This window comes from Elephantulus edwardii, unplaced genomic scaffold (assembly GCF_000299155.1).
Source record: "Elephantulus edwardii isolate Elephantulus edwardi_28Jun2011 unplaced genomic scaffold, EleEdw1.0 scaffold00122, whole genome shotgun sequence".
In the NCBI taxonomy this organism is placed as follows: domain Eukaryota; kingdom Metazoa; phylum Chordata; class Mammalia; order Macroscelidea; family Macroscelididae; genus Elephantulus; species Elephantulus edwardii.
This window is the reverse complement of record NW_006399872.1, coordinates 743,268-756,238: the sequence shown is the minus strand read 5'-3', so window position 1 is coordinate 756,238 and position 12,971 is coordinate 743,268. Positions and strand designations below refer to the sequence as shown.

General features: G+C 34.8%; 1 protein-coding gene across 1 annotated transcript in view; it reads left to right on the top strand.

Annotated features, from left to right (window-relative positions):
- Nucleotides 1–12,971, top strand: part of STPG2 (sperm-tail PG-rich repeat containing 2) — a 555,694-nt gene that overhangs the window by 273,512 nt on the left and 269,211 nt on the right. The window contains exon 7 of the mRNA XM_006893099.1: nt 4,383–4,542. Coding sequence (XP_006893161.1) covers nt 4,383–4,542 — 160 coding nt within the window. The remainder of the gene's footprint in view (nt 1–4,382; nt 4,543–12,971) is intronic.

Sequence of the window (12,971 nt, the reverse complement as noted above, 5' to 3'; positions counted from 1 at the left end):
ATATGTTGTTTCATGAAATTCTTCTGTGTCCACCAATTCTTTTTGGCATAATGCCTCTGTATACTCTTTCCATCTTCTTTTAATGCTTCCTGGGTCATTTAATATTCTAGTAAAAGCATCCTTAAATATTACAACTCAATGTTTTAATTTGTTCTTCTGTTCCTTCAGCTTAAGAAATGCTGAGCGAGTAAGGACCTTTTGATTTTCTGACTTCAGTTCCTTGCACATTTAATTGTAATATTTTACTTTGTCTTCCTACGCTGCCCTCTGGAATCTTCTATTCAACTCCTCAATATCTTTATTTTTTCTTCCCTTTATTTTGGCTTCTTGGTGCTCCAATGAAATATTTAAAGTTTCTTCTGACACCCAGTTTTGTCTAGCTATGCTGAAGCATAACTTCCAGGATCACAGCAACACAACAAAAACCATCACAATAACACAACACAAGCCACCACAGTATGGCCAACAGACAAAAGTGACCGGTAACAACTAGTGGAGTTTCAAAATTATGCCTTCTCAGTATTAAGCTTATGTGTTTTATTGAAACTATGTAATCCTGCCCTATTGCCTGAAGCTTATATATTAAACTTTGAGACTTGTTTGCTTACCTTAATTTGCATTTTGATTTCATATATTACTAACTTTAGCTGTTCATTAATAATGTGTACATCCTTTAACAATTGGACTGTGCAATGTACAAAGTGTGAATTTAGAAAAACGATGTTGTAAAAAATGAAATAGAATGTATAAACATTTTCCTTATAGGCATTAGCAAACTGAGGTGTACATTTAATAAGACAATCACATCTTCTAATATGCCAAAAATAAAAATGTGAATAAGAGAAGGGTTGGATTCATATTGAAAATCCCTTTCAAGATCCATCATAAAGGGCAATGCTATAAGTGGTAAGATAACTTCTATATGCCTACAAAGAATAGCTGCTATTGCAACTATTATGCAAATATATGCCTCACCAACAAAAGCAAAGGGGAAGAAATGTAGGATTTCTACCAATTTCTGCAGTTCAAAATCAAGTGAACCATAATTTCAAGAGTTGTTAATAAAGATTGGTGACTAGAATGCAAAAGATAGGAAGCAGGAAGTCTGTAATCAGAAGTTAAGAAATGAGGCTAATGATTGAATTTTGTACAATGATTTATTAATTACAAATACCTTCTTTTAAAAAACACAAACAATAACTATTCACTTAGTCTTCATCTCATGGAATACACGAAAATCACATTGACTATATCTTTTGAAGAAATTGCAGAAATTCAACATCAGCAGTCAAATTCAGGCCAGGTGCTGACTGTGCAACAGACTATCAACTATTCATGTGCAAATTTATTATAACTGATGCTGGAAAATGTACACAAATTCATAAGAATAAAAATATGAGTGTGACTCTATCCCAGCTATGTTTAAAAATCATGTTAATAATAGGTTTGAGGCATTAAATACTAATAATTGAAGATCAGATGAGTGTTAGGATCACCTTGAAGACATTATCTCTGAAGAAGCAAAAGGTCATTACAAACACAGAAGATAAATTAGAAAAACCAAACTAGATGTCAGATGAGACTGTAGAAAATAACTCTAGAAAATCAAGGAGCCAAAATAAAGGAACAAAACTACTAAATAAACCCTAACAATATTTTAAAGGATAGCTTAAGAAGACAAACTGAATTATTATAACAAAATTTGCAAAGACCTAGTGTTAAACAATCAAAAGGGAGGTTATCAGTGGACATTTCTGAAGCTGAAAGAACTGAAAAACAAATTCAAATCTTGAGTTTACGGTACAGAAGGATGATATGGGAGAAATCTGAATGATAAAAGGAGGCATACAGAAGAGATTAAAAGGAATACAGTCATTGCACCAAAAAGGATTGGCTGACATAGAACCAATTCAGGAAGTAGCATATGGTAACCAGCAATCAATGGTAATAAAGAAGTAATTCGTGCTAACAAAGGCATTGGAAAAAAAAAAATAAGGTCCTAGGAACTGATGTAGTTCCAACTGACATTTCAGCAGAGAGGTAGCCCTGGTCTTCCTCACCAGGGTATGCCAAGAAATATGGAAGATAGCTAACTATACAACTGACTGGAAGAGACTCATATTTATCCCCCAAATTATGACTAGCCAGACTGTGGAAACTATTTTACAATATCACACGCAAGAAGATCTTGCTGAGAATTACTTAAAAATGGCTTAAACAACCCATTAACAGAGAACTGCCAAAAGTTCAAATTGGGTTGGGAAGAGGCCATGGCACCAAGTCATTGCTGATGCCACATGAGTCTTGGCAGAAAAGAAGAAATTCTAGAAGGATGTCTATCTGTGTTTTATTGACTACACAAAGATGTTCAATCATAAAAAATTATGGCTAATGTTGAGAAAAATGAGAATTCTAGAATACTTAATTGTGCTTGTGTGAAACTTCTATCTCAACCAAGAAGAGCAACACTACATGGTTTAAAATCAAGAAAGGTGTACATCACGTCAGTATCTTTCTCTATACTGCTCAATCTGTATGCAGAACAAATTTTTAGAGAAATCAGTCTTTATGAATTAATATATGACACCAGGGTTGGAGAAAATTCAGCAACAGCCTTTCTTATACACATCATACAACCCTGCTCACTTAAAGTGAGTAGGACTTGAAGCACTTGCTGCAGAAGATCAGGACTTCAATATGGATTAAAATCTAAACATCAAGAAGACAAAATCCTTACCTCAGGGCCAATATGCACCGTCATGGTAGATGGAGAAAAGATTAAATGATTTTACCTTACTTTGATGTGCAATGAACACTTTTGGTACCAGCAGTTAAAAAATCAAAAGGTAAGTAATATTGTGATAATCTGCTGTCAGGAACTTCTCCCGAGTACTAAAGAGCAATGATGTCAATTTAAAGAGTAAGGTACGCCATATCCAAGCCATGGTCTTACCGATCCTTGCTATGCATCTTAAAATAGGACGATGACTAAGGATGAAAGAAGAAGAATTAAAACCTTTGAAGTGTTGGAAGAGAGTATTGAATATCCTGTGGACTGCCAAGAAAACAAAAAGAGCTGTCCAAGAGAAAGAAACCCAGGGTGGTCCTCAGAGAGAAGGATAGTAAGACTCTGTCTCACATACTTTCGGCATGTTGTAAGGAGGGAACAGTCCTTGGAGAAGGTTATCATTCTTTGAAAGGTAAATGGTCAGACAATGAGAGGAAAACACTCGGCAGGTTAGATTAACACAGTGAATATATCAATGTACTCAAGTGTATTAGAAGTGGTGAAGATGGTACAAAATAGGACAGGTTTCCGATCCCGTGTTGATAAGGTTGCTATGAGTTGTATGAGTTGTAGTCAACTCGACTGCACGTAACAACAGGAAGAATAATCTTAGATAATAGATTATTTTCTTGGAATAACGTTCCAAAGTAAATATTTTGCATGTATTTATACATTTAATTCTCACAACAACCCTATGGCACAAATACTATTAGTTTATCCATTTTTCTAGGCAAGATCACCAAAGGTCAGAATTGACTTAGTGATAATTAAAAAGCCTGAAGCAACAGAATTTAAAAGGTTAATTTAAAAGTCTTTACAAAGAGCACATAGTAAGCAGCAGACATTTGAAACCTAGGAGGTCTAGTGCTGGAGTCTATATTAATTTTCACCACCTTCCTGCTGAATAGAGACTGTCTTTGTTATAATAGAAATTCATATATTCCAGAAGAACAGACTATGTTATATTTTAAACTAAATTTGGAGATATTGAGTTTCAAATTTTCCCCTGAATTAATTATCTAGTGGTTTAAGGGATTAAGTGTGTAAAAAAATTTATGGTATTTTATATTTAAATTAATTTAAAATTAAAATTGTGGCTATTATTATCCCTGTTATTATTAAACCTGTTGGCTTATGTTGATAAAAATGTTAATATAATTACAGATCTTGAAAAAACTGTAAGAAGAGCCAGCTTTTGACTTACTTGGTATATATTAGATTTAGAGTAAGTAATCATTTGTTAGATTAAGTTTAATGTGATCACAAAGATAGTAAAACAGAAATCTTTTTGTGATTATATAAGCAAATAACTATTGTTCTAACTGGTGTATGAACTTTTATTTCTATCATTATGTTTGAAAATGGGAATTTGATATACATTTGAATGCTAATTTTTGTAGTACCTGGATTTCATGTTTATATTACGTATTTTTTGATAAGTGAGGACACATTTTATTGACTTTGTTTTATAGATTAGAATGTTTTTTAAAAATATGTTTTATGTATAACTTTTTAAAACATATATATAATATATTTCTGGATATGTTCTATATGTGTCTATTCTCATCTATTTGGTTTTTTGTTTGTTTTTTAGGATGTTTCCGCACCAGGCAGCTATGATGTTCAAAAATCATATGATATGTCACATGGTAAACGAAAATACATGCCACCTCGTAGTTTAGTGGCCAAAATAAACCATACCTCCTTTCTCAGTTCAGCTCCTCGATGGTTTGAAAAAATTCCAGAAGGACCAGGTAAGTGTATACTGGGGAGACTTTGGAGGAAAAAAGCAGTATGTGATTCAGATTCATAAAGACAGACAAGCAGACAAATGCGTATTAGTATTTTATTATTTATCTTTTAAAGATGTAGAAGAAAAAGTGATTCAAGATTTTTTATCCCTTTATGTTAGACTTGTTTGAGGCTTTGTGTTTTCTAACTTCATTAATTCAAAAAAGATTATCTAACATTCTGTTATATGAAGAAACTCTACTGTGTTTAATATGTTGTTGTTAGGTGCCATTGAGCAGAGTATGACTCACAGTGACCTATGAACAGCAGACCTGAACTCTGTCCTATCTTGTACCATCCTCACAATCTCTGACATATTTGAGCCCCATTGCTTCAGTCACTTCAATACAAATTCATCTGTTTGAGGGTCTTCTATTTTTTGCTGACCCTCTACCGTTCCAAGCATGATGTCCTCTCCAATAAATAGTCTATCCTAACATAGCATGACCAAATATGTCAGACAAAGCTTTGCCTCTGACAAGCATTCTAGTTGCACTTTTGAGACATATTTGTTTCTTATTTTGGCAGTCCATGGGATATTTAGTACTCCATCTTCAGCACCACAACTGTAAGTTATAAATTCTTCTTTTGTCCTCAATACTAATTGTCCATCACTCAGCAGCATACAAATGATTGAAAAGACGATGGCCTGAATAAGGTGCACTTTTGCCCTCACACTGGCATCAACACTCCTCAATAGTTTTGAAAGGTCCCTGACTGCAGACTTTCCAATGCCAGACATTTCCTGATCTCCTGACCACTAATACTAAGTATATTGACTGTATATGCCAGTAAGATGAAGTCATTGACAATTTCAATTTTTTTCTTCATTTATCATGATGTTGTTTTTCCAGTCCACTGGTGAGAACTTTTGTTTTCTTGACACTGAAATGAAATCCAAATAGAAGACTGTAGTCTTTGATCTTCTGCAGTTAGTGTTTCAAGTCTTCCTCACTTTCAGTGAGCAAGGTTGTGTTGTCTACCTAATGAAGATTATTGATGAGTCTTCTGCCAATCCTGCGGCCACCTTCTGCTTTATAGTCAAGGTTCTTAAGTAATTTGCTCAGCATACAGATTGAATAGGTATGGAAAAAGGATACAACCCTGAAACACATTTTCCTTAGTTTTAAACAATGTGTGATTCCCTAGCTCTGTTTACACAATGGCCTCTTGAGCTAGGTGTAAGTTTCACATGAGCACACTTAAAGAGCTCTGAGATTCCAGTGCTTCTCTATGTAAACCATAATTTATTATGATACACACAGTCAGACATGCCTTTGTTTCATCAATAAAGCACAAATAGATATTCCTCTAGTATTCTTTAGTTTCAGCCAGGATCCATCTGAAATCAGTAATGCCATGGCCTCTTCTAAATCTAGCTTGAACTTCTGGCATTTCTCTATGTATTGATCTAGCCATTTTTAAATGATTTTCAGCAGTTTTTACTTGCATGTGATATTAATCGTATTGTTCAATAATTACTACATTCTTTTAGGTCACTTTTTTGGGGGGAATGAGGAAAAATGTAGATCTAGATACTAACATTCATACATTACTCTTTTTAATTGTAGTCTTCAAAATGGACTGAAGCTTGCCATCAAGAGGACAAAGATTATCAACCCTGGGCCAATTGGCAGGACCATAATGATGGAAAAGAGATTGAGGTTGTTAATAGTTTCAGTTTGCTCATCTCAACAATAAATATATCAACATCCTTGGCACTAGCAGTCAGGAAATCAAAGACAAATTGCATTGAGGAAGTCTGCTTTTAGGGACATCTCCAGAGTGTTGAGGAACAGTGATGTCTAGAGAGTAAGGCACCTCATCCATGCCATGGTCTTCACAATTACACACTATACATTAGATAGCTAGATGACAAAGGATGGCAGCAGAGAAAATGATGCCTTCTAGCTGTGATACTTAAGAAGAGTATTGAATATATCATGGACTTCCAGGAGAACCAATAGGTCTGTCTTGGAGATGATGAAACAAGTTTCTCCTTGCAAGTTAGGATTTTGAAATTTTGTCTCACATACTTTGGGCCAAGAGGAAACCAGTCCTTGGAGAAGGGCATTATTCTTGGAAGAGTGAAGGGACAGTGCAGGAGAGGAAGACCTTGAATGAGATGGATTGGCACAATAACTGGCGAAATGGCATTGTGTCTGTATATTGTGTATATTGTGTTTATTTTGTCTGTATATTGTGTCTGATGGTGAGACTGGCTCAAGAGAGGATCAGATGCAGAACTGTTGTACCTAAAGTTGCTATGAGTTGCATGCAACTCAATGGCACATGACAACAACAACATATGTTAAAGAGTTCAATAAGTAATGATAACTAATGTTGTTATAGAGTTCTTCTAGTGGTGTAGTCTGTAGGGACTTTTCTTGCTAACCAAAAGATGCATTACTGGCAGTTAGAATCTTATCAGCAGCTCTGTAGGAAAAAAATAGACAGTCTCCTCCCATGTAATTTAAACCTCTAAGAATTTCCTGGAGGGTCAGCTATAATTAGGTTCAAACTTCATAGTATATACTACAGAGTATGAGTGTTGTAGGAGAAAAAATTTCTCCTGATTTGGAAAATGAGTAGTACATAAAGTACAATACATATCTTGTCAGTTTCATAGAATAATTTTTCTTTTTGTCAGTTTTCAGGTATATGGTGATAGATAGATAGATAAATAAATAAATAAATTTCAACTTTAAAAATTAAGATTGACGTAGCTATTGCTAATAGCATTCTTGGTCTATAACCGAATGCAAAAATTTTCCTTGGTAGTAAGATAAAGTGCTAACTAAATATAACATTCCATACAAGAAAACTAGATAAAAAACTGTTATTATAAATAAAAAATTGTTGTTGTAACTTACCATCAAGTCAGAACCAACCCATAGCTGACCCTCCAGGGGGTTTTCACAGGCAGTTAATAGCAAGAGGATATTTCCCATCTTTCCCCCATGGAGTATCTGGTAGATTCAAACTATGTTTTCAACAGAAATTTAAAAATTGTTTTACTACTAAACAACCAAAACTGTTATAATGAATTTTTATGAAAATGTAAAGTGCAAAAATGTAGCCAAATGGAGAAACTACATCAGAGTTTAAAATAAATCTGAACAGGCAAATACACTTGTCAAACAAGTAAGAACAAATCTTGAGATTATACACATGTAGAATTGCTTTGTTCTGCACTTTCTTTCAATTATTAGGAATACTGTCTATTGAAAGGTCCACATTAAGCTGAAATGTAAGATTTTAAAATTGTATTTTCTTGATTTACTGCATTATTTTTCAATAGAACAGGTTTCAGCTTTGCCAAAAAGTTTCAAAACTCTTTTAGGTGTCTCTGACCACATAGCGTTGCATTTCCTTTTAAATCTCTGGGGGAAAGCTGAAGTGTCTATCTATTAAAGTAGATAGTGACAAGAAGCTATGTTGCGATCTCAAAGGTACTGGTTCAAGTCCAGTAGCTGCTCTGTGGTAGAAAGATGGGCAATATCCTCTAGTGTGATTAGCTGCCTCTGAAAACCTGCCAGAGAGTCAGCTATGGGTTGAGTCTGACTTAATATTACACAGCAACAACAACAAAAACTCATTTTAGAGATCCTCAATTTAATCTCTGGGGCTAAATCTTCATGAGATGAGGCTAACCATTTAACTACCTCAGAGCAACTGATAGAATTGAATGATCAATCCTTAAGTTAGCATCCTAAAACATAATGCACTATACTACAAGTATTCATTAAAAAATAATTTCATACAATAAATTATTTGAACCACTAAGATAATTACCAGCAACAACTATAATTAGCCAATTAATAAAGTAACAAAGAATTACCAGTAGTAATAAATACCTCTTGTTACAGATTACAGTGAGTTTAATAGTTCCAGAAGATTTCTTTTCTACTTATACACTCCTTCCTATAAATATACCTGTGGATTAGACATGTAAGAATTTTGGTTAGGTAGGAAGATTTGCAGTGTGACACTTTTTTATTATTTAGGCTAGAACAAGTAAATTCACTAGTATATTTCATCCATCTATATTTTCCAAAATAATATTTGCCACTTATTTGACTTTCACAGGAGTACTAAAAATTAATGACAGTTCAAAGTCATTTTCAGAACCTCTGAATTTCTTTAGAAGTTTAAAATCTTATAATATGAAACATATTTTCCCTTAATGTCAACCAACGCTAACTTCTAGGGAACTTGGAATGAGAGGGAAATATCTTCTTTATAAAGACAATTATTATGTGGAAGTCAAAGATATTGTAACTGTCAAAGTTGCTATATAAGTGTTACTATTAAGCTGTGGAATAGTCAAGCTGCTAAGTGAAAAGTGTTTATCACATTAGTTAATAATCATTATCCATTAGTTTTGCCATCCTGAAACTTAAAATGGATCTTATTTCAAATAAACGATGTCAGAAAACAATAATGTTTATATAGTCAACATGTGGGGGGGGAACACCTAACAACTTTATGAATTCTAATCTGTTTTTTAAAATTTTTGTTTCCTTTTATATAATAATTCACTTATAGTGCTTCATTTATATGTATTATGTTTTATACAGTCTTTTAAATTGTATTTAATGCAATCATTCATATACACTGTAGTTTATGTAATTAGTTACCATTGATCTATGCCATTTTTGTACCATCTTTTCAATTCCCCAAGGAATCTTTCTTATTTCTTCACCACCAACCCTCAATCCACCTACTAAAGTCTTCTAGTGATTTCTACCCTTTCCCCTTTTCTTTCAACTTCCTTCTTTTCCCTTGCCCTTTAGAACATTAATACACATTTTACTAGTTACACTTCTATTTTTTTTTAATTAAGATTTTTATTATAAGTTTATTAAGAACTTGAATTTCCATTCATTCATTGTTGCACATTTTCCTCCCCACCCCGCCTCCCAGTTGCCTTTTTTCTTTGGAAAAAAATTCTTTCATTGTTACACAATCCCCTCAGCTCCGCAGACCACTTTAATATGCAGCTCTTATTCTAGACTGTTGTCATACCAATAATACTTAATAATATATTCCTTTTATACAGTTCTCTCCTTTGTCTGTTTTAATGCTGTATACATCATTTATTTCCTCTTTTCTTAGTTTCTCCCTAAACCCCATGTCAGTCCTGTTTTAGAACAGTGGCATTAAGCAGCATTTGTCTTTTTGTGACTCAGATATTTCACTCAGCATAAGGTCCTTCATGGTCTCCTATTTTGTATAATAGTTCATGAATTCTTTGGTTTTTAGTGCTGCATAATATTCAATTGTGTGAATATACCACAGCTTCTCTATCGATTCATTTGTTGATGGGTACTTGGGTTGTTTCAAAATCTTTGCTATTGTGAACAAAGAAGCAATAGGCATAGGTGTGCATATATATGCTTGGTTGGCCATTATGGTTTCTTTAGGGTATATTCACAGTAGTGGAATTGCTCGTTCAAATGGTATTTCTATTTACAACTTTTTGAGAAAGTGCCATACTGCCTTCCATAGTGGTTGCACCATTTTACACTCCCACCAACAGTGAATACGAGTTCCAATTTCTCCACAACCTCACTAGCATTTGTTGTTTGCTACTCTGTTGAATTTTGTTATTCTTACTGGGGTGAGATGCTATCTCATAGTTGTTCTGATTTGCATCTCTCTTAGAGCTAGGGATTTTGAGCATTTCTTCATGTATTTGCCATCTCAATGTCTTCTCTTGTGAAGTGTTTGTTCATATCATATATCCATTTTGCGATTGGATTGCTTATCTTGTTGTGGTCCTGGAGTATTCTATAAATTCTAGATATAAGCCCCTTATCAGACTTGTAATTTTCGAATATTTTTTCCCAGTCTTTGGCTTCCCTTTTTACCCTGTTGGAGAAGTTTTGGGGTATGCATAGGGATGGTCAACTGATTTTTGGCAAGGAGATTAAATTAGTTAAGTGGGGAAATAACAGCCTTTTAAACAAATGGTGTTGGCAAAATTGGAAAACCATCTGCCGAAAACTTAAACAAGATGCCTCACACCATGCACAAAAACCAACTCAAAGTGGATCAAGGACCTAGGACTAAAACCAAGGACTATAAACGTCATTTGAGAAAAGTTTGGAAGAATCCTAAAAACACTAATCCACAATATGAACAGTCTTCCAATCATTCTGACAAACCTACAACCAGGAGAGGATAAAACTGATGAATGGGACCTTCTAAGAAGGAATTTACCCCAAAGAGACCATAACCACCACTCAAGCAGTTATCCACACACCCATGTTTATTATGGGTCTGTTCACAGAGCTGGAAACAACTCAAGTGCACATCAACAAACAGATTATATTCACACAATGGAATACTATGCCTCTTTGAAAAAACAGAACTAATGAAATATTATGCAAAATGGATGACGCTGGAGGACATTATGCTGAGTGAAATATCTCAGTCACAAAAGGACAAGTATTGCATAAGACCACTGTTGTAAAATGGGACTGACATTGGGGTTGAGCGAAGACAGAGAAGGAGGGTAGGAATGGTGTATTCTGCACTGAAACAGATGAGGGAAAGAACTGTTTAAAAGGGATATATGATTGGGTATTATTGTCATGCCAGAAGTCTGAAATGAAGCCTGCACAGTGGAATGGACTTGGAGGGGGGGGGATTGCATAACAATGAAAGAGTTTTTCTCTTATGTTTCAAGGAGAAGAGTGATTCGGTGGGAAGGGGGTGGGCAGGGAGAAAAGTGCAACAATGAATAAATGGAAACTCTAAGTCTCCGTAAACTTTCATTAAAATTAATAAAAATATAGCTAATTTAACAAAAGAATCAAATCCCTATGCACATACATTTCTATTTCTGATACCATAATGCATGTGCAGGTATTGTAATGATTATGTGTTAAATATTTTCAATTTAACTTGCTATCTTGAATAATATACTTTAAATTCATTGTTGTCAAGTTGAATTTAACTCATAGGGACCATATAGAACAGAGGGAGTTGCACTGCTAATTGCTAATCCAAAATTGATATTTCTCTGGTTCAAATTCACAGTGGCATTGCAGAAGAAAGTTGGGCAATCTTCTCTCTTTCAGTTTATAAGCTTCTATGAAGTTTCAAATGGACTTTTTAAGGAGTATTTGAATGTGGATGACTAAACCATATGGAAGAGCAGGACTATGCATATGGCATGTGTTGGCTTATTTACAGAAGGATTAAATGTCTATCAGTCTACAAAAGAATTGGATAGTCTTAATAGTCTACGAGAAGATTGGCCACTCTCACTAAAAAATGTATTATCTCTGGCCAGAAGAATTGGAATCTTGCCCAGCCAGAGAAGAGAGACCTCCCCTACCTTGGTGAAGAAGAGGCAGGAAAATGGATACATTTTTGCATAGCAGAAGCAGCCATAGCTAAACTGGAAAATTGATGTGAAATGGAACTTTGGAGGAGGGATGCCGGTATTGGGAGGACTGAGAGCTAGGGAACACCTAGAGCCATGAGGTTCAAGGGCTAGGTGTCTGCAAAAGGACATAATTCCTAGAAAAGAAGAGAGTAAGGAAAGGAGAGGAGGATCCTCAGAGAGATAGATTGACACAGAGACTACAACAATGAGTTGAATTAAAGCAGAGATTATAATGCTGGCGCAGGATGGGTCTTGGTTTCCTTCTGGGGTACATAGTCTGAGAGTGACTATGAGTTCAAATTGAACCGAAAGAAACTAACAACAATATGGATTCATGTATATATACACACAGAGAGAGAGAAGCTCTGTTTGTCTAGTGGTAAGTAGCTGTGCTGCAATTCCGAAGGCACACAGTTTGATTCCAACAGATGCTTCATGGGAGAAGGATGGATAATTTCCTCCTATGCAATTAACTGCCTCTAAAAGCCCATTGTAAGGTCATCTATGGATTGATTCCAACTCTACAGTAGTCAACAACAATAAGAAAAACAATGCCGAAGATTATTAAAAACAGTTCGGACCATATATGGGCAGGGAACTGCCAGAAGTCCAAGCTAAATTTAGAAGAGACCATGACACAAAGGAAATCAAGGCTAATGTCCTATGGATCCTGTCTAAAAGCAAAGAATAGCAGGCAGATGTCTACTTCTGCTTTATTGACTATGCAATGGAATTTGACTACGTAGATCACGACAAATTATGGCTGATATAGGGAATAATGGGCATCCCAGAATACTTAATTGTGCTCAAGTGAAATCTATACCCACCAACTGGCTGTGTGTAATCCGAGGAAACACTACATGGTTTCAAATTAAGAAAGGTGTGTGTAAGGCTTCTATCCTTTCTCCATACTTATTAAATCTGTATGCCGAGCAAATTACTCAAGAGTCTTAACTCTGAATTAGAATGTGGCATCAAAAACCAAAAAACAAA